Source organism: Prinia subflava, chromosome 4 (assembly GCF_021018805.1).
Source record: "Prinia subflava isolate CZ2003 ecotype Zambia chromosome 4, Cam_Psub_1.2, whole genome shotgun sequence".
In the NCBI taxonomy this organism is placed as follows: Eukaryota; Metazoa; Chordata; class Aves; order Passeriformes; family Cisticolidae; genus Prinia; species Prinia subflava.
Genome location: NC_086250.1, coordinates 67,233,322 through 67,256,376, shown reverse-complemented (window position 1 = coordinate 67,256,376; position 23,055 = coordinate 67,233,322). Strand labels below are relative to the sequence as shown.

Here is a 23,055-nt window from a genome sequence, read left to right as displayed (position 1 = left end):
TAATTTCTTTATGCAGACTTAAAGAGAGTCACAATTGTAGGACTTGTGTCCATCTAAGGAATTGAAATTTGTCCTGCCCATGCTCTGTCAACCAAGCATGACTCAGCTCCCAACTAGAAACAAAATTAGTTTGAGCTAATAACCTTTAGATCTGTCTGCAGGGTACTAGTTTAGGAGCTTTATACATGCAATTCTGTGCCTTTGAAGTCAAAATGTTTGCAGCTAATACTGAAAAGCACAGATCCAATCTTAAGTGTCTGTTTCCACCTGAAAATCAGCTGAACAGGGATACTTGATTGTCCAGAATTCAATGGTATGTTCCAAACTAAAAGTAAACATATTTAAGTCTTGTCAGCTGAAGCATTTGGGCATTCTCTTTCAGTAATGTGAAAATGCTGGTCTTAACTACAGAGGACTAGGAACTTCTTCAGAAGAAAAGCTTTTTATTTTAAACCTCATTGTGCCTGAATCTTTATCAGCTAAGAGATGGATAAGGCCACTACAGCAAACATTAAGAAATACTTAGTTGATTTAAATAGGTTCAGAAACTCAGGGCTTCTGATGAGCTTGTTTTTAAAATGAAACACACATTAGAAATGGAAATAGACTTAAAAAAATTGCTCACTTCAGCTGCTAAACTCATCTGGCAGGGCTGTTGTGGCATTTTACTTCAAGACAGGTGAGGGTGACTTGGACTGTGTTCCCCAGGCTTAGCAAAACCTGGGAACTGCTGTGATGTCCAAGGTGACAAGAAGCAGTGATAACAGACTCATGCATGATAATGCCCTACCAAAGGATCATGTTTGAAATGACACATGAGCTGCTTTTTGGAAAAGGAAAAAGGTGTATTCTGAGCACAGTGATTATTCTGAGGTATGGGATGATTTCCTCAAAAATAGCAATGGGAGCTGCTGTTCCTGAGGATGTATCAGTTCGCAAAGATAGAAAGCTGCCTGTTAGAGTTTGTAAGATTGATTCTGTTTTTTGAATTCCCACAAGGCCAAAGAGCAGCTTTGCAACTGCATTCAGGAGTGCTGAATCAGCTCCACCTGGCTGCAGTGGGGTTTGGAGGTGATCCCAGTCTGGCCACCACAGGCAGGTGCCAACACGCAGCTGGGGCTGGGACAGTTTGGCACCTGAGGTGATCGGCAGTGACTCACAGGAAGGCTCCCGTGGGGACAGCAATTCTCCCATCACTACAAATGAGCCAGTGCTTATGCACTTTTCTGGATCGGGGCCAGATAGAAACTCACACTCTCAAAGGCTATAAATGTGATGGTGGCAGTAGACAGGACAGGTGTGGGAAAGCTGCAGTCTGTGTTCCAAGCATGCAACCCTTTAGAATTAAATTATTTCTTCAAAAACAAAGGAGTTCAAGAGCTCAGCCTTCACCCAACATATGCTGCCATGCACAACATATAATCTTTAAATCTCAGCAGCAAGACAATCACAACTGCAAAGCTTCTCTGTTTCAAAGAGTAGTCACTTCTTCAAACAGTATTTCAACATCAACTAATTTCAGACACTGAAGCTAACTTGATCCCTAAGAGAAGTCAGAACATTTGCTTCATCTGCAGTTCCTCTGGCTGGCCTGAGGCTTGATTTGCCTGCCAGATTTTATACTGCTGATATGATAACCACAAATCTCAGCAGGCAAAAATCTTGACCACAACAACCTCGTGTTGACTTCAGTAGCATGTGGCTCTCACCCAGTACATAAACCTGTGTCAGTGCACATTAGATGGGAGCTGCTGGACAGACATCCCTGGGAGATGCCAAATCTAGACCATAAATGATCAGGATAGAATTCTTCTACCTTCCTTCAAGAACAGGCTTCAAACTGGCAGATTGCTTTGTCCCCAAAGTCCATTTATAAAATAAAATTCCTGGCACTGCCCTCAAACTATTATGACACCCCTTCTCTGCCTGACTTGGAGGTAAGGAAACCCCCTTCCACTCAAAACCACGGAGATCCACAGGTGAAAGAACTCAGAGCTGTTTTAGTGGGCCTGGTGATGACAGCCACACTGACGTGGTGGGAGCAGCTAACACTGTGGCTTGAAGAATCTTCTGTGCCCTCAGAGAACATGAATAATTTCTCTGTGGCCTAGAGAAACACACTGTGATAAACTCAACAATTCCTTTTACAAGGGACATCACACAACTTTAGCAGGTGGATACTTTCCACCAGCTGTTTCCATTTCTGGTCTGGAAATGGGTACTTGAATGCTTTCAGTCCTATTACTCAGAGCTCTCTGATTCCTTTCTGTTCTGCACTTCATAGACTGGACATACACTTTCCAAGTGTGTTTTCACCATACCCAAAACATTCTGGGAAACAAATACTGCTTTTCTTAGCAAAACCAGTGGTTTATCACAGGTTGAAATGGCAAAATTTTGCTTGGCACAACTCATCTGGACTGAGTACTTGAAAGTGCATTGAAGACCAGACTGAAAAGTCAGAGCCACATGCACTCCAGTACCCCCAAAATAGAGTGCTGATAGCCAAGTTATTCCAAATTGGGCAGAACTGAAAAATGAAGCAAGACTGGGTTTGTGTCTCTGTGGTCAGATGCATGTCACGATTTTGCAAGTTCATTAAGGTTTTGAGAAATGATAAGGCAGAGCTTACACTTCCTTTTATCAAGGGCTACCTCATGTCATCTCAAGATTCCATGATGGCCAGGAGATATCTACAGTGCAGTTCCTTTTCACTGATTTGTCACTATTTTAGCTGGCTAGAAGTTCCAATCCATCCAAAAGGGGAACCTGTCTGTCCTTCATGGCCTCCTATGATGTCAGGGCATTGCTCTTCACAGCTTTACAATCAAGTTTCAGTGTATCACAATACTGACAAAATCAAGACAATCTTTTAGGCTTGCTTGACAATTCAATCCCACTGCCCGTTTCTTTTCTTCTCTGAAACTAACTTTCATGGATATTGTGGTCCTTCAGCTGAACTCACATTCAGGTCAGCAAAAGTAAAATATGGACTAAACGAAATTTTTAGCATCGTCAGTTCTCCTGAGCATCACACTAAGAACTTTCCTGTTTCTCACATGAGACACCAAACAACCATCTGACCTTTGGTTGCTACTAACACATAAATCACAGACAGGCCGACTTACAGGAAAACTCTTGAGCATTTCATTAACAGTCTTCTAAAACACCAAGCACAGTCACCTAATTGAATTTTTTACAGTAACTGTGAAGATTTGGCTCAAGGGATAGCAGAAGTTCAACAGAACCAATTATCGAATCTGTGATTTTGAGAACTGTCCAAATTCAAACTGAAATATCAATTAGTGATGGAATTTTAATGTTGCCTCTGGCAGGATCAGTGATATAACAGTGATTTTAGAGTCATTTCCTTAGCAATTTCCTTCCAAAGACTAGTCTATTTCCTGAACTTCATGACCACATAATGAGATTTGTCAACAACAAAATCACAAACAATGCTGTTTGCAAGGCATGCTCTGGTCAAAGGTTGTGTTTGGTGAAGAAATTATGTCAGGAAACATGATGTCTGTGTTAGCCATGCACACATAGTTGTATTGCTGACAGAAGCAATCCTGTTGCTATACAGCTATAACTGAGTTGCATGTCTCACACAGGAATTTTCCCAGAATTCTCACTTCACACAATGGCAAAAACTTTTTAAGTTCACCTACCTTGAAAAATCTCCCTTTGCCTCCTGTAAAATAAAGAAGAGAAATTAAAAATATATAATTAAAAACAGAAAAAAAAAAAAAAGAAGAAAAGGCTGTTCAAGATTTTCCATTTGCAAAATTAATTTAGCAGCAATTTCCTGTTGTAATTGATTCCTCATGCATCTTTCGGAACTGGTATCTAATGTCAAATGCCATGATACAGTGAGTTGGGCAGATTAACAAACAAAAGATCTAGTACAGGACCAGATGATTTCTCATTCTGTTCTGGATACCTAAGATGCTACAGGAAATAATGCAAATAAAGAAGAAATTTTGGGTGCTACATTACTAGAAAATTTCTGAAATCTCAGTGGTTTTGCAGTCTCTGAGACTGCAACTCCCCTGACTTTTTTTACAAATATTCTGGCCATTTTCTAGTACCTAGACTTTCAAAAAGCTTGCTCACTGTCAGCTTTTAAGGAAGACACAGGTTTCTCTAACTTCTTGCTGGGTGTTTGGGGCAGTATTTAGCTCCCTTACTTGTACATCTAGATCCTTCTATTTATTACCATCACAGCCTGATGTTAAAGAGTTGGATAATGTTTCACTACAGTAGTTAGATGTCTTACTGCACACCTGGAGAATCCTCAAAATCTGGTGAGTGCCCTCTGCAATAGATTTAGCACACATTTTGCACTTTCCATTTACCACAGACAATATGCCTCTCAGATGATTCATGCTAAAACACCTCATTTGCCACCAGCTACACAGAAAGCACAGTGCAAAAATGTAATTTGTGCAGTGAGGGAGTTTCCACTGCCAAAAGGACTGGGCTTTGTATTCAGGTCTTTTGTCTTTACATCCATTCATTCATCTACCCGCAAAACCTGCCAGCCCACGTCCAGTGGTGTTTTAGTCCTGAGGCTGGGGTAAAGTTCAGAGCTCTGGTGGTACTTTAATTTGTTCTGGTAATAAAACAATTTGAAATAGGGCTGCAGACTAAATCACTTGAGTTCTGACAGACCTTTACTATCTTTCCATTTCCCTCTGAGTGAACTGAAGGGCAGACAAGCACTTCTCTGGTTCATAGGAAGGAGTCTTTGAGCATGTCATGATTGCAGTTCAACACAGAACAAAGCCCAAAGGATAGCTCTGGCCTACATGGGTGTGAGCATACTGAATTTAAAAAACAATTTTAAGTAGTGTATATTCTTTGTAATTCAGTGCTTTGACCTAAATGCTGCAGCAAGAAGTAGAGCAAAATGCAGTATGATTCCTTTTGTTTTGCTTGGATCCTGTCATAAACATGGGTTGGAGAAGTTTCTGGTTACAGGCAGCAAAGGTGTGGTTTGTTTTGACTGTTTTCATTAAGTTACACATCAAACTACTACAGGAATAAGCGTAACATCCTGTGTTTGTGGCAAGAAACAATCCCAGCAACAAGGGTTGGTTACAGTGGCAGCTCCAGGTCTGCTATACAATTACTGAGCATGAAGTTATTCACTAGGATGAGCAGACAATAGATTCATAACCCCACTGCTGCTCCTCACAATGAGCCCGTTGTTTGATGTGTATTCCCCCAACAGCCAATATGTGATTTCTATAATGTGCTGCTAATTGAGTCCTCCATCCTGACTCTCCTGCTCTATTCTTTTTACATAAAATGATTTTAATGAAGGTTCAAATCCCTACACATTAATTGCTTCTTTAACATGGCAAGTGCTCTAGAAGTGTAGTGCATTGTTATTTATTAGTGCAGTCTGATGAGCTGGTTTGTCTGCTCACATGGGTCCTCATAGCTTCATGACTGATGGGAAAAAATTTAAAACTACACACCATAAGAGAGAGGAAACAAGGATCATCTGACAATTATGTCTGATCTGCTCCCACAGTCATACTTCTAAAAAGAGAACTTTCACAAAACCCACCTCCGCTACCCTGAAAAGGTTTCCTTCTGGGAACCAGACATTTACCAAATTCTACTTTGTCATTTGCTCTCTGACCCTTTTCCCTCTTCTTGAAGAGCACAACTTTGAAAGACAATATTTAGAAAAGTCTTTAAACCCATTCTGCCCACGTTGGAAAATACAGAAAGTTGCATATGTAGGAGCTTATGTAGCTCATCAGAGGACCAAGCCCCATTAGGAAAACAAATGCAAGTCAAGTCACTGGAGGAAAAATCCTTGCATATGGATTTCACCTAGGAATTTGCATTCATCACTTAGATTTTCTCTGCCTGTACATCATACCCCAGAGTCCTGGATATCTGTGTTGGTGCAAACATAACACATTTCTGTATGCAAAATGCTGAGCAGTAGTAACTGCTCCCTGAAGGGGAGGTCTAGTTTGAGAGCCTTCTGTACCTGTTTTGGCAGAAACAATGAAAACTGTGCAAAGACATCTTTTTCCTGCAAATGAGGGGAACCCCTACTTCCACACAGCCATTGTGGATTTGGTAAATCAAAAGACTTAATGCAGCATGAGGTAGCACCAAGTGAGAGAAGGCGGGTGCTTACCTGCAAGATGTATGCAGCCAGTTCAAACACCACTTCACTGTCAACCTCAATGAGTTCCTTGAAAGGTGAAGAAAACAAGAAAGCAAAAGAGAGTTGAGCTGCTGTAAGAAGGACATACATCTCCTCCTGACTACTGCATGGTGAAGCAGGCAGTGCCAGTTTTCTCCCTTGGCTAGGCTTCAAAGTATTCCCTGTGCTCCTGGAGACAAAAGGGAGGGAGAACCCGCCCACTCAGATATGGAAAAAACCAAGTATTCAGTGTAATGTGCTGGTTGATAAAGCATAACTGGATGTGGCATGAAGGGATTCCTGGGGGAGGAGTAAGGAGAAAGCAGGTGGAAGGGGTAGGATCAGGGTTCATTTTATTTTCTTGTGTGATTTAGTGAAAAGCAGTCTAGGATATAGATTGTTTTGCCCCCAGATGTGACCACGCTTCAAGGGAACACAAGCTTTGTCCTTGGCTCACAGACGCAAGGAATGAGAATTTTTTGACACACTGAGGTGGTATCAAAACCCCATTGGACTTCTCTGGTTCTTACAACAGCTAAACTCACAGGAAAATGAACCATATTTGCTCTTGCAGGATTTGACCACTGGTTTTGGCCTTTTCACCCTCAAGAGCACTGAGGCTGGGGGTGGTTTGAGAATGAGCTGTGACAGCAAGTCCTTTGGTAGATCTTCCTTGCTCCATTTATAGGATCCTGCCACTGATGAAAGCAATCTTGGAGGGTTTTACTTGGACACCATGGTCACGGATGGTCCCAACCGATCTTCTCAGGATTCCTCTGCTGTGCCTGAGACAGTAGTTACAGAACCAAGGGGTCCAGGCACTGCTCTGGCTGAATGTGCAGGATGCAGTCCAAGCATCAAAGATGCTTGAGATGGGAGGCACGAGCATTACTCTGGAGGCCAAGCCTACTATTCCTGACTCTCTGATCCCTGTCTTTGGGAAGCTAGTGGGCTTTTACTGAGATAATGTTTAGGTCTCTATTCTGCAACTAGAACTCCTACATTGTCTCCTATGGACATGGCCCAGTAAACTGGGTCACTGTTCAACTCATTCCTGTAGTGGTTTTTCTCTTGTATTTATTTAAGCTGCTGTTTTTAATATTTTACTTCATCTGGCAAGAAACAAGGGATCTAAATATAGATCACTGCTGTGATCCATGCTCCAGGCCAAGTCATGGCCACACCTCATTTACAAGCCACAATTGCTGCACTGGCTTGTCTCTGGCAAAATCAAAAACACAGGGAACAAAATACAGGATGAGATCCAGGTGTCCTTGGCTTTCACCAGTGCCAGCTTTTTAAAATAAGTTCACCTCTTTCATAACAATTTCTTGAGGTGTGAAGAGCAGCTCTGCTATGGGCGATAGACACACCTTTCCCCTCTCAGCTGAACTGCCTGAGTCACGCAGGCACCTGCTCCAATGATGAGCCTGTGCCAAGGGAAGCGGCTGGTGCAAGAGGTTGATTCAGCTGCAAGCAGGGCTGGGCTGGGGTTATCAGGCATATCCCATAGCAAGGGGCATTGCAGACTAGAACCAGAGCACCAGGTCTTCCTCCTGTCTGGAAGCATCGGGCATGGCACAGACAAACCAGCCCATGCAGCCATGTGTCGATGCTACGGCAAGTCCATGCTGGCAGGTGAAGTGGGCCAGAGCCCATTCTCTGGCCCCAAGGGTACATAGGGTGCATTACAGCTCATGATTAAAAACTCACCCTCTCTTCCCCAGTCCCAGATGGGGTTTCCACCACTGTGCTGCCTGTTTGGAACAGGTGTGCATCCTTGATCAGTGCCGAGGCAACGCCTGAGGCAGAGCTAGCTGGCACAGGCCAAAACCCACGCCAGAACGTGCGAGCAACTAAACAGCCTGTCTGATCAAGGGACAGTGCCTGATGCCAAGCCCTGTCTGCTTTGGTAGTACAAATGTGGCTTGGCCTTTCTGGGCAAAAGTGGCTTGCTGTTCCTCTGCAAGGGTTTGGGTGTGTGGGTTCATGAATGTCTCACTAGTCAGCAGGGTTGGTGAGTGGAGGCAGTGGGCATAGCCAGAGAAGAACAGCACCCAACACAGGCCCAGCTGGCAACCCAATGACCAGCAGCCCCACGCTAGACCTCAGGTTTGTTCTTTCCCACCCTGAGCAAGGGGATGTTTGAGGATGTGTGTCTGGAGAATCAACAGGGGACGGTCTGAGGTGCTAGCACAGCATTAAGAGCTATGCTTATTTCATAAACATTGGCATTTCTGGGCTGCAGGAGAGGCAGGGGTGGAGGTATCCATGGGAAGTCCAATAAGGAAACTTTTGGTGCAACAAGGAAGTTGGCATGGTTTGGCAGTATGCGACATCACGTGCTAGCTGCAGGAACGACAAGCACTGGGGACACTGAGTGCAATACATCAAGAGGAATCTGCCAGGCTGGGTGCTCACCCTGAGTCTTAGCAGACACTTTGCACCCAGCTTTCAAATTCAGTGCCTTTTTTAACAGCAGAGCATGGCTTACTGTGGCTGGAAGTCAAATGGCGAAGGATCTGCAGGGGAGATTGGGACTTCAGCAGGGCTATTTTTGGATAGGGACACAGCTTGAATGTGCAAAGTAATGGTTTCAGGAGAGGTCAGCCTAAAATAGACCAACCTAGATCTGTAGGTACTTTGTTTTATTTTGTTTCCCTCTTCTTATTATTAAGCTTTCTCCAAAAAAAGAACAACAGTGTAAGCTTTTCCTGGCAGTACTTCAAAAAGAAACTTTCCCCAGGAACCAAAATGTGATGCTCACTGAGCTTGTTGCTGGAGAGGGCTGACTAAGCACATCTAATTGCAGCCTTGCTGGAGAGCAAAGTGCTGCACCGCTCAGCTCAGCTCAGCTCAGCTCAGCAGCCCTGCCTAGTTCCTGGGCACTGGCAAAAACGAATTTTCTGGCTTCTATCCTGCATTTTAGAAACCAAAAAGTTAGTCCCTACATTTTAGACATATAAATGTCAAGTGAGGCTCCAGATTCGGTGTAATCTACTTGGCTTAGCAGGTCACAAACGTGCTGAGGGTTGTGGGATGGTGGAACAATTTCTCCCTGACTACATCTGTCTTTTCCTACCACTTCCTCTCTGGCAGATGGAGGTGAGTCACAGGAATGGCCTCTGCCAGCACAGAGGGAGGTAGGAGGGATCCTCCCAGGGAATCCCAGCTGCTGACAAGCCTCTCCCAGTCCCAGACATCCAGCCCACCTGGCTGAGTCTGCACACTGCCAATCTCCACTTAAGCGTGGTCTGGGGCTGGTTGATTTTCCAGACCTTGCCATTACACAGCTGGCTTGTGGCATGAGAGGGATCAACTCCATGGCTCTGCTGTGGGCACCCCTCCAAGCTGAGGATGTGCCAGGACAGCGTTGTCTCTGGCACAGAGAGTACCTTGCAAGGGGCTGCTCTGAGCTGCAGTGCCAGAGACAGCAGCCTGGTCTTTCAGGAGTGGACCAGGGAGGGCAATTACTCATACAAAAACATTTCTCAGTGCATGGCTTGTTCCTCTACAAGGTGATCTTCAGTGCATATCCACAGACACCTTTACCCCACTCGCATATAAACCCATAAACTCCTCCTGTCCCACAGATCTGAGGTCACTTAGCTTGTTCAGCCTGGAGAAGAGGCTGAGGGGAGACCTCATGGTGATCTGCAGCATCCTCATGAAGGGAAGTGGAGGGGCAGGCACTGAACTCTTCTCTGGTGAACAGTGACATGCTGAGGGAATGACATGAAACTGATACACGGCTGCACATCAGGAAAAGCTTCTTCACCCAGAGGGTGGCTGGGCACTGGAACAGGCTCCCCAGGACAGCGGTCACAGCACTGAGCCTGACAGAGCTCAAGATGCGTTTGGACAACACTCTCAGGAACGTGGTGGGATTCTCGGGGTGTGTGCAGAGCCAGGAGCTGGACTCGACGATCCCAGCGGTTCCCTTCCAGCTGAGGCCATTCCGTCCTTCCCTCTCCGCTCTCCCCTCACACACAGCGCTGCCCGCCCCCGAAGATGGCGCCCGCGCCGCACTGCCGCCCTCTGCGGGCCGGAGACCCTCACACCTGCCGCTCGGCCCAGGGCGCGTTCGGAGCACTAAACCAGACATTTCCTTCTAAATACAAGCCAGTTTACACTTTTAGCAGTGCACATTCACTCCTGCCAGCCACAAGAGTTACTTCCAGGGCTGTTTTACCCCAGGACCACTCTCTGACAGGAAAGCTGCGGCCAAGTGCGGTGGCAACTGGAAACAGAGGAGTGAGGGAATGTCTGAGGAGGAGGAGGTTGTATCTGGAAGTTCAGGTGTGACCAGTGTAAATGTGTAAATTTTGGGGCAGAAAATGCAGATCCAGGCGTCTCAGCCCACTCCAGTGTCACCCAGAGCTCCCCAAGTCCTCACCTTGTAGATGCAGGACTTGGCGTTCAAGAAAAACAGCTCGATGGTGGCATTGTCCTTCAGATAGGAGATGCTTTCAATGTAGAACCTGAAAGGGAAAGCAAGAGGGGTGAGACACAAGGAAACTAAGGCAAAACACGAAAATGCACTTATTAAATGAAAAATGTGGTCAGTGGCGTCATGATGAATGTACTAAAAATGAACTTTCTTCCCTTATGGCAGACTGAGGTGGTGAAGGAGTCTGGTGCACACTCCAGGACATTATCAGTCACCACCACTCCAGCCATACCAAAGAAACTGGATCATTAGGTGGATGATTTAGGTTCTAAATAATCCTTTGCTTTGTTTTTAGACTTAAAATAAACCTTTATTCTGTTTTCTTGTAAGCTTCACCTTTGTTTGCCATCACATTTTCACCATCAGCATTTCTTCATCACTCCTTTACCTATCACAACAATTCTGTGCTGTTAACCTGCATCTGGTAAACTATTCATCTACAGAAATGCACTTCTGGGTTCCTTCCCTGTGCCCTTCAGCTCTGCATAAAACGCATTTTATAAAGGGTTATTTATATATTATATCTATGTCTCACAGTAAGGCAGTAGTTACTCACCTTGCAGTTTACCAGTATCATGAATAACAATGTTAGGGATGACAGGGAATGATCATAATTTATTTTTTTTTGAGCTGCAGTGACTTCTCGGAACTCAGGAGAAAGCTCAGACCCTCAGTGTCAGAAAAACTCACTCGTTTGCATTGGCTGATTGCCCCAAATATTTGCAATTATGTTGAAAGCCCATGACATGTACGAATTTATTCAGCACTCCATGTCCTGCCTGCTCTGAAGGTCTGATGCTTTGGCAATGAACTTTGTGGGAGCTTTGTGAGAACTGGCTCCTGCCCTTAATTCTACCTTGAGAACTTTTTTTGGGAAAAATGCTCTAGATACTGTCAATGTTGATGACTGATCATTCCATAGAGGTATACTGTGTGTTCCTGTAGTAACAGAGAACGCCTGCATATATTCAGTGAATGTTAAGATGAATTTTGCATTTACTTAGTGTTTTAGGTAAGGAAAAATATATAGATCTGTCTGCTGATGCTGTTTGGTAGTGATTTTCAAGTTGTAGTGCAGTGACAGCAATGTTCCTTACATAAATTCCAGTGCTATCGTGCCTTGTCAGAGGCAATTAGAATAGGGAATGTGCCAGGGGAATGGTGTCTGCACCAGGGACTTTTTAAATCCAAATTCCTTAGAAATCTGGACTGACATGCAGGGTCCAGTTACAAAGAAAACCCAGTCCCTGACCCTGCTGTCTGGGAGCAGACAGATCTGTGGACACTCCTGAGGCTTCACACAAGCGCTGAAGGGATTGTCCATATCCAGCTATTTGCAGAATCCAGAGCCTTAAATGTAACCTTCTGAGGGGCAATGGTCAAAGCTTTGTAGTGCTCCTAAGTGTCTTCTGAAGGCTCTTCAAAACACTTTATTTCCTGACAGGCAGAACCAACTCCTTGGTTATTAGTGTGAGAGAAACATTTTGTTCATCTGCTGAGGGGCTCATGTTTGTATTACCTTTCCTCTTCCTCTTTCAGAAGAGAAATAAAATAAAATAAAATAAAATAAAATAAAATAAAATAAAATAAAATAAAATAAAATAAAATAAAATAAAATATAAAATACCCCAAGAAAACATCAACAACCAATCAAACCCACAAAACACTAAAAACATTTGAATGTAGTGATGATGAAGCATAAAGATTAAACTTTTTCTTATTTTTTTCTGGTTTTCACCTCCTATCCTTAAAATGGCCTTTCTATTGTTTTTTAAATAAAAAATATACTTGCCTTTAGCAATGCAAAAATTGATGCATTAAAAAAGGGACCTTCTTACTAGATATGCTCTCTAAGTACAGCTGGCTTCCCATCTGCTGAATTAATGGAGAATAATGGTAATTTCACATATTCTGTGGTTCTTGAACAACCTTCTTGTCTTATCACTGCTGCCAGTGCTCTCTGAGTTATGATGGTAGGTTTTCTTATTCCAAGGTCAGAAGAAAACAAGGACTTTTTTTCCCATTTTGAATCCCAGTGAAGGTTAACCAAAAAGCTTTTTGTTTTACTAGCCCAAACGCGACCATTCTCATCATCACTAGAGGGCAATATTGCATTTCTTAAGGCTGCAGGGAGCTTTCCCAAGGCTTTCCACATGGACATAGATCGTTTTCTGTAGAAAATTAAGTCTCTGAGAGCACAGAGCCTGCATACGATACTTCATCTCACAAAGAAAACCCAATTCTCAAGTGATCTCCAGAGCAGAGAGTGAGCTGGGGAGCTACTGGCTCTCACACATGCACCCAGACAAATGTGGAACATATGCACCAGGAAACTGGTGCTACTTAAAAGAAAACAGATTTGCAAAGGGAACTCTTGTGGGATTTTCTGTGTGGCAAGCTTAGAAAACCTGAACTGGAGTAGATTACCCTGAATCCACAGTTGGTGTAGTAACAACAAAAAGGGCAGGGAAAGACACTTTTTTTTTTTTCCACTTATGACTAATTTCTGTCACATTTCCTCCTGTTTCCATCTTTTACAAACACAGTGAAGGAACCCACACTTTACAATGACCAGTGTCAATGACTAAGGAGGCAGGCAGGAGCATCCACCTGCTAAGGCAATGAACCAAGCAAACAAAAATCTGGGTTGAATTCCCAACTTGGACACAGATTTCTTTTGTGACCTTTAGAAAACCATTTAGCTGCTTGGGCTGTTAAGCTGGGCTTAGAAAACACCCCTTCCTTCTCTGCCTCCCTCTGTCTGTTTTGCCTGTTAAGCTTAGGAGCCTTTCAAGGTGTGTTTCAATATCATCAGTTTTGAGAGGCAGCTCTCAGATTTCTGTTGAACACTCCCCAGAGAGCAGCATTCCTTCATGTGATGTGAAGCTGATGTGTCCGGGATATAACAAATAGGCTGGACAGGGAAACAGGCAGGACAGTGTGTCCAAGACCTCTGCTCCACTACCTGCATCTCTTGCAATACACTCAGCACATAGTTTTGCCTCCAGCAACTCCTACAGGAGGTTCCTTGATAGCCAGCAACAGTGTGTGTGAGAAATTAGCTGTCTGCAGGAAGGGGGAACACCCCATGAGACTTGGTTAGTGTAAAACCAAAGGAATAATTTTTGAGAAAATGTAAAAGATCAGCCAGTGTTAATCTATTTCTGCATTCCTCCTCCCTCCCCACCCCCAGTAACTTGTAATTCATCAAGTACATTTTCTAAGCATTAATTAAATAGACCAGTGAATATTATGCTGGATAATGAACACAAAGTGCCTATCTTGGCTGCTCCCTCTCAGCAGCAGGGAAATAATAATGAGTACTGCAGAAGGTGTCTTGGAAGACTTCAGAAGCTGCTGCATCTGAAACGTTTAAGGCTTTTTAGCTGTGAGGACACGTCTGGTACTGATCATATTGCTCTCTATTAAGCATCGGTTAACTGACAACTTTCTTTGATACAGCTTAAGCCCCCTCACACTGTGATGAATGGCTATTCCCATCCCAACCAGCCAAGCACAGCCTCACAGTGGTGCTTGTGGAAATTCCTGATTGTGATGAGGGGAAACTGTGGTACTACCACAATTTCTTCCTTGCATTACACACAAGCCCACTCACCTCTGACCTATGGATCAGAGAAATGCCCGAGTGGGTCCAGGACTCTTCAGTTTCATTAGTGGTTTGTCAGGAGGTGGAGAATGCCATACTGCTGCTGCCAGTCTCTTCTGTGAATGAGGTGTGTGTGTGTGCAGATGGGCAAATTCAGCAACTATGGCAAAGTGTTTGAACACCAGTGCTCCGTTCTTGCAGAGGGAATAGAAGAATTCAGGACTGCCAAGCACCTGAGCTGGTGGGGTGCTTGTGTGTACAGTGAGAGAAACAAAAAGCAGCACTCTTGATCTCCATACACCAAAAGAAACTGTCAAATACAAAATGCTTAGCATTGCCTCTAACACTCAGCCCTAGACATACCCTGTCAGCCTGAACTTGGCCATCTATCACCTAGCAGGGACCAGACTCTCAGCAGTTGAGTTGTTGACTGGGCAGATAGATTGTCATAGCATTTGAGAGCACAAGCCCGTGTGTTTACTTCCAAGCAGAACCTGCCAAATGGTAAAAGTATTTCACTGCGATCTTCAACACAATGGTATTTCAAAACATGAGCACAGAAAATGGATGTCTCATTTACTTCAGGTGTCTATCTGTCCTGGGGCAGTGATATCATCCTCCTTCTTGTGAAATTTGAGTCTGGTGGGAGCCATCTAGTCCACAAGGCTTCTATCCACAACTTTCCCAGCTGTCTGACTCTGATCTGGTTGCGATGCAGGACAGAGCTGTCAGCAGAGCTCAGTGACCCTTGTCAATGGACTACTGCTTATTTCACTATTACAAAGCAATGGGTGAAGGAGAACACCCCTTTTCTGCCTCATCCATCCTGGAGTCTGGCTCATTATCCCTCACCATGTCATTCAGAACCTCAGAGGATAATTTGAAAAATATGAGGCCATTTGCTAACCAGAAAAAGAAAAATCATATGCGTCAGTATAATGGCCTTAAATGCAGATGTCATTATGTCTAGTGTCTCATGCTAAATGAGTATTCTGACCAGCACAGGCTGCACAGCTCCTTTTATGTTCCAGCCCTGTTTGCTAGTAGTCATGGGTGCACACTTTTATGTGCTGACACTTAAAAGCAGACAATGCTCATGCTAAATAGTTGGCCTGTTAAGTAATCAGTCAGGAATGAAAATCAGCTAAAAAGCTCCTTCTGCATTCATTTTGCTTTGGATCCCATGTCCTGCCCCTTTTGCCTGTGGAATGCTCAAGCCCACCTCATCCAGCACCTGGGATTGGTATGCAGGGAACAGGAGGCAGCAAGAGAGACCTGTGTCACCTTTTACCTTATTGCAGAGGAAGTCATGAAACTGGAGGTGAATTTGATTCCAGAAATACAGGGAATAGCAGCTAACAAAATAAAAAGCTGTGGATATTGTTTAACCTGAGCCTGTCCCCTCTCTCTTTCTCACCAGCTGCACTATACTAGGAAGTTGTCTGCATCTTTACCAACTGTCAATCAATTTTTCTTGGTGTTTCTAAAATGCTGGCCCATTGAATCCCTGGAAAACCATATACTTGGGGATATTTGCTCATTCCTAGCCCTCATCTTCTCCATGTACAAAATAAGTAGAGATCTGCTTTGGAATATAGAGACCAACCCTTAATCCCTTCCAGACTGTATATCCTGGGAGCCTGCAAACTCCCGAGTGCTCCAGTACCTACACAGAGAAGGGAAGGAATCAAGGTGGTAGTGCAGGGACATTCCTCCCTCATATTTGGTTACAGCACCAAGCAAAGGCACTGACCAGAGTATAGTAAGTTCTCTGCTCCTTACCCACATGGGGAACCCGGCTTGCCCAAGCTATAAAAGCAGCAACCCAGCTCAACACAGTCTTTAAATCATTCCACCACTGCAATGTCCCCTGGAGCTTAGCTTGGCTTGCAAGAGAAGTGCATCTTTGTATAAAAAGATGTGTTTTTGTACAAAAGGTGTTGCAGCTCTTTTGGCTTGATGTCCCAAATGTGAGGTGAGGGCCGTGACTGGATCACAGCAGCACACTACCTTCCTCCTCTTTTCCCTCAGTCACCAGGGGAATTGCCCCTCAATCTCCTGAGCATCAGCACAGCCCTTTCCTGCTCTTTGGACATTGCCAAGTGTCACATCTTGGCTGTTAGAGGTAACTTGCTGGGTGCACTGTCTTGCATAACACCACCTCTCAGGATCTAGAGAGCATCTTTTATCTGAGCATTTTGGACCATTTTAGGAACAGAAATCCCTCCAGCTGTCCCATGTGTTATCAGCAGCACATGAAGGTATGATTTGTCTGTCAAAGCTGGCATGATGGTCACTTATTTACTCAGCCCTTGGTCAATGCCACAGTGACAGGACCCCTCATAGCAGACCTTGTTGCTGCACTGATGACAGCCCATCACACCCAGTGGTGTAAGGTATGAACACATAAATTGTCGTGAAAACAGAAACAATGTCTGTGTGACTTTGACCCAGTCAGAGAATCCGTGTGTAGGCACTGACACAGCTATTGCAGCTTGATCCAAATTAGCTACAAATCCTACACTGACAGAATCCATCATTTCTGCATGGTACCTATCATGCAGTCTAAATGCTTCCCAAAATTAGACAAGACAATGCTGCCAGCATCAACACATTCAAAATGTGGCTCAAAACAACAAATTTTCAGAATGTCGCTTTTTCTGCCCCCTCGGGTGGCTGAATGGAAGGGAAAAACAACTCATCCCCTTCTCTCAACACAGCTCACTTATACAAATATATTCCTAGTTAAGCAGAAAACAGAAATGATGTTATGGGACTCAAGAGCCAGACTGCTATTAAGATGTGTATGTAATGGATGGCTTAGCTCAGAGCTGTGTGCTAAGTAGCAGAGCCCCATTAGTTCCCTTCCTCAAGCAAAGGTCGGTTTTCACACAAGTAAATCTTCTGACTGGACAGAAGTTTCTCATATCTCTAAAGAGACTCTGAGGAGCACAGCCTCCCCGCAGGCAATTTATTACACCTTCCCCCGGGTGAACAGAGCAGGGGGCCACCCTGGGAAGGCTGCAATAAATTGTCTGCAGGGAGCCTTGTCTTCCAGCACAAACAAGGTCTGAGTGGCTGTATTTATACACTGCAGCTAGCAGGGAGGAGGGGGGTTTGCAAGGCTGCTGGCTTTTGGGATCTTCCCACTTAGCATACACACAGCTGGTGCACACCAACAAGCAAAACACATGCTGTGCAAAGAGATCTGGGCTATGGCACAGACTTTACAGACAGAGCAGCTCACAGGAGCCCCTGAAAGCAGCTTGGTGGAACTGGCTTGATTATACGGGTTCAATTTTCTGCTTTTTTGCTATTATTTCTACAGCATCTCACAGCAGTACATGGAGATGTAGAGCTATAATGTGAGCAGGAGATGGCTCTTTGTCTCCCCTTATATGTAGCACAAATTCAGGGAATTTCTGCCACAGTACTGATACTGACAGTGGGTGAGGGAGACAGCACAGCTGCAAGGAGCTCTGGAAGAGACAGCTAACCATGAGAATGTGGATGGAGCACCCCAAAGTGCTGAAACATCTCAGGGCAGTTCCTTCAGCTCTCCTGGGATGATCAAGCTCCATGGCAAACTAGGGTCTGACACTGCCCTCCTTACAGTGCAGAGGGATCTGCACAGGACAAAGGAAGAACAGAGGAGTAGAGTGATTTGTGTACACAAAATTTTGTCCCAGAAACTTCTCCTAGGTGGTAACAGGTGTAATGAAGCTTGGGTGAGAGCAAATTCTGCCACTTCTCTTCCTCTCCCTGCAAATTTAATGTGCTTGATAATCTGTTTGTGCATTTCCCCCAGTCCCTGTAAACCTCAGTTTCACACCATGAGGCAGAAAGAGGGCTGTCTGCTCCTTCTCCCTTCTCGGAGGGGAGAGACAAGAGCAGGTGAGTCCCTCATTCCCTGCCTGGAAAAAAGTGTCAGAGTATCACATACCCTTTTCTGGTGGGGAAAATTGTGGATGGAGAAAGGCAGCCCATTATGTGTGAGAGAAATAAATTACTGAGGCTTATTTTGTGTGGTTCTATTCAGCTCTTCCTGCCAAGGAAGGCTGCTGTCATCATAACCCCTAATCATAACCTGATTTCTTGGAGAGAAGCAAAGCTGAGTGGATGTGAATGGCACAGACAGCCATGGTGTGCTGGGATCCCATGTTAGTCAGTTGGGGAAGTGGGGAGCAGGATGCTCTGAATCTGCACCCCGTAAGTCTTTCTGGCCCAAGAGTGAGACAGAAATGCATTTCAGTGACAGATTTTAATGTCCAGCTAGCCCTATGAAAAACAACTGTCTCTCTCCCCTCCCAGGTCAACTGTTTTCAAATGGCCCCTGGCTTCTTTCACTGTTAGCATTAGTCCTTTTCTAATGGAACACAGGTTTAAAGATGCCTATAAAAAAGGACTGAAAGACTAAAATAGCACAAGGCCTCATTAACAGCTGAAATCTGATCCAATTCCATTTGTATAGCCAGGTGAAAGTGAAATCGTGTAGATAGGAAACACTTCCTCAACCCTGGCTGTGCCAACCTGCTTGAAATAATAATTTTAAATTTATCAGCTTGATAGGACAGAGGGATGCATCAGGTGAATATGCCTACAGCAGGGGTCTGAAGTCAGAGAAGAGAGACAGGTTTTTTAAGCCCGCAACTTCTTGAATTCCTAAGCAGTCATCTTTGGACGAGTCAGATGAAATAAGTCAGATGAATTGTTCCTGAAAGGTGCCTATTTCTTTCCAGTGGTTATACAGGGAGGCTGCACTAATTAGCCATGACATAGAGCTGTCTGCCAGGTAAAGATCTCAGCTCTGGTGTGGTGAATCTCATCTCAGACTGCCCACCTGCCCCACCTGCCTCAGACCTTGACCAGTGCACACAGAGCTATGCTCCTTCTGGTTAAGGGGAGTACAGACACCCATTAGCTTTGCTCTCTGTGTTTCAGTGCCAGACTCTTATTAGGGCCACTTTGTTCTGTAGTAACTGTGGTAACCTGGCAAAATGTCTGCTCTCAATATTGAGAGTCCTGAGCCCCCACAGCTCCCTTGCTGACTTCAGCCTAGCCAATACATATGAACACATGCCAGATGTTGCTGAACACAGGCATTCCTTTGTGGGAATTCTGCCAGCCCATAGATACAAACTCTGCCCCACAGTGTGTTTGAGTATTGAGGATTTATTTCGCATTTTGTTCCATGCCTTTCTGAAAGAGAAGCCTTTCCATGTGAGACATTTTCTGATTTAGTGTGACGACTTCTGCAGTGAGTTGTCACTGTTTAGCTGGTGAAGTTGCCCTGAGAACAAATATATTCATTCCTGGGAAAAGATCCACCAGTGGAGTGAATTTTATTTGCTAAGCTTGTTCATATAAATTAACAGCATGACAAACATACAGAAGATAAAGAGATCAGACCCATGCTGGTGCTTCCTTTGCTAAGGACTGCTAATCTCACATGGCCATTGTTTGAGGATGAGAACTCACTGCAGAGCCTGGCCAACTTTGCTTTCCATGAACAAACAGCGTGTCTGTGCTCTTGTTCTCTCTCACATCAAAGGTTTACAAAAGGAGTAACTTTGCCTTCTTTCTGTCTGTATGAGTCTGAGCAAAATGCTTCTTTCCCAGCCAGAATGATGTACCTGTATCTGAACCCCTGCAGTCTCTATTTATCTCCTTTACTGCCCAGGTCTCCACACTGTTCTTAGGTTCCTGCACTTTACCCCAAAGCTCATTGTGTGAGGTACATTTTCTCTGTTGTCTTCTGGCCTCAAAATACCTCTGTAAAATCAACTCATCAGGCAATCCCTCCTTTCTTCATCCCCATCCTTTGCTTCTCCTGGACTTCAGTGGTGACTCTCATCTGACATGGAATTAGTCTCACCAACAACCAAGCAACCAGGGCTGTAGAAAGCCACCCAGGGAAGCTAATTCTAAGGTAAGAACTAATATCACTCCCATTCTATTGCCCAACATCCCTCCTCCCCTACAAGACACATGGCATTCCCTCTTGCTTTCATGTGTGTCTTTAGAGCTGTGTAAACAGATGTTAGCAGAGTCTTACAAAATAGTATTGTGCAATAGCCATGGGGCAGTTCACAGCTGCCCAAGAGCTCTCATTGCTTCCTAGATTCCTGTGTTGTTCTCAGTGGAGAGCTTTCATTGAAGCACCAGATGACAACCTGAAGACAGGGAGGCAGGCTTCAGTAGCTGTGTAAATGTACAATGGAAGAAGCAATTTCTTACAAACCAATGCTAAAAACATCCTTCCAAAATCCCCCCTTCTTTGACACAGTGCTGTGAAATTTTTGGTCTTTGATAATGAAAGAGAGGAAAGACACTGGAGATCAGTGTTTGATGATGTCAGACCCCAAGGAAATGTGTGTCAAAAGACAAAGCTTCAAGAGTACTGCAGAGATTTTAAAAAAAGGAGGAGAATTTCACACTGCAAAGCTTGTGAAACTTCCTATTTTCGGCACAGTTCTTTCAAGAAGCTTTTTCTTAAGAAGGCAGGCTTCCCTTTAAATGTACTTTTAGAGCAGGCTAAAATCTGTGGCATCTTTGGTGGGCATGCTGCCCTTCAACATTGCTTCAGGAATGTTGAGGGTAAAACCATTTGATGGTCACATTAAAGGTGAAAATGTTTTCGGTGTAGCTTCTCTTCTTCAAATTACCCTTTACTTTTCTTGCCTGAGGCTTCATCTCTTCAGTAGTTATGCAGTGTGATTGAACTGTACATTTACTTCTACACAATTACTAAATCCAGATGCAATAAACAGAATATTGTGTCATGAGCATCTGGCACATCCAGTTACTTGTATTACTTGTATCTCCCCACTTAGGACTCCCAGCATCAACCTAAGTTTTGTCAGCTGCACTGCTTGGGAGAGGTAATGCAAAAGGTATCTGCAACCACAGACAAGCCTTTACCTGTGACATAGTAGGTGTTGTGGGCATGCAGTTCCTTAAAAATTAACACATTTGTGATTAGGTACAGCACTAATTATCTCTGCTTTCTGCCTGATGGCAGCAGGGAAGAGGGAGCATTCTGTTTATGGTATATTTATGAATGGCTCTGCAAGCTGCTGCACACCCCCAGACTGTAAAAATAAACCTCTGCCTATGGGTGGGTCTCTTTAGAACCTTTCCTTCAGCCCTTGCTTTAGCTCCCAAGTCAGAACTGAAACCACTTTTAACAGATATGTGGGCCATTTCCAGCTTCAGCCTTCTGGCTGGAGTCAGTGTCTTCAATTGCCTTCTGCTCAGATCAGATTTAGGGATGGACATGGGAACTCCTTATGTGCTGGGAAACTTTTTCAACTTCTGCCAGCATCTGACATCCACAAGAGAAATAAGCAGTAGAAAAAGCATGGTAAGTTAATGCCCGTTCCTAACTCTTGAGGCATCTGCCTCCCAGTCCAACTGAAACTGTAACTCAGTGTGACAATCTACTCATTACTACCATCAATAAGAGTATAAGCCCAGAGTCAGTCTGATTTTCACACATGCAGACACTGAATGTTGAGTTTTCCCCTATGGACTGAGATTCCAGAACAGGAGGGGTCACTCATTCACTAACTGTTATCTGGATTTGTATCCTAGGATGTCGCTTGGCTGGGATCCCACTAGAATGACTGGTCTCCACTGTGCTGCCAACTTTCATAAAACAATACAGATGGCAATATTTATGCTTGTTGAGTGGTCTTTGAAATGAATATGAGAGTGGCTCAGTAGCACTGGCTTTCACACATTTTACAGTTCCACTCCTAAGCCCAGCATGTAGCTCTTGCTCACTCAGGGCTTTCCCTGCTTTCCATGGGATCCCTGTCTTAGTCTCTGGACAGGATGTCTGGTGACTGACTGGCCATGTTCTTAATGAGCATCAACAGTTTTGTGTAGTTCTAAGCATAGGTGGGTCTGGATCTCATGTGCTAAAGATGCTCAGCTCTAGATCTACTCTTACGGTTTGAAGCACCCAAAATACTAATTTAATTCTTCTCTTGGGAGATATCAGGCTAATTCTGGACTCACAGGGCTTTGTGCAGTCTTGATTTGTCCTAAGATATATCTACCACTAAATATGGGGGCATAACAGAACAAAGAGTCTCTTCTCCTAAAAAGCCTGCCTTGTAATGGGAATTAAATGAATGACAATCACTATGTGGAGAGAAAAAAAGCTTTATTCAGGGGAAGAAACTCAAAAGTAGGTCTTCATTTTTTGTGGGTACTATGGAATGAATGAGAGTGATGTCAGATGTAATATAACACTGGAGTGGAAAGCTTAACAGAAAAAGACACAGTTACGCTGCACTGGCTTGTTCTAGACATGAGCTATCCATTAAAAGTAAGTCAAACCCCTCAACTTAATTTTGTACATATGCCATCCCAGCCCCTGGCCTCTCTCTGGGTGTTTCAGAGCTGCAGGAGCAAATTTGTCTTCTCAGAAAATATCTCCCTTGGAGGCAAAAGGACTGTGTATATAAGAGCACTGGCAGCTTCCAGCAGCTTCCAAACACTAACAGTTCCTTGTAAAAATCCCAGATGAAGTTTGAAGCTCCCAAACTGCCGTAATCTTCATTAAAACTTTTATAGTCTGGTCCACCAATGTAGAAACCAACTGGCTGCCATAAAATGTCATCATTTGCTATTTGTGGGTAATTCACTGTAGCACTGAGTTCAGAAGGTGAATATGACAGAGCTGTACAGGGATGAATTTGGTCTCTGACAGAATGCACACTGTGGGTACAATCCAGAGGAAACTGATGGCTCACAGTGAGGAAGTGAGTGTTTTCCCTGCAGGTTGCTGGCTCAAGTGGGTTATCCTGGCAGAAA

The 23,055-nt window shown here is 44.2% G+C and overlaps 1 protein-coding gene across 5 annotated transcripts in view; it reads right to left on the bottom strand.

Annotated features, from left to right (window-relative positions):
• FRMD4A (FERM domain containing 4A) overlaps positions 1–23,055 on the bottom strand; it is a 275,338-nt gene that overhangs the window by 66,771 nt on the left and 185,512 nt on the right. For all 5 annotated transcript variants that reach the window (XM_063397024.1, XM_063397023.1, XM_063397022.1 and 2 more), the window contains exons 5-7: positions 10,572–10,656; positions 6,167–6,223; positions 3,672–3,694 (exon numbers count right to left, since the gene is read on the bottom strand). In XM_063397024.1, the coding sequence (XP_063253094.1) occupies positions 3,672–3,694; positions 6,167–6,223; positions 10,572–10,656 (165 nt within the window). The remainder of the gene's footprint in view (positions 1–3,671; positions 3,695–6,166; positions 6,224–10,571; positions 10,657–23,055) is intronic.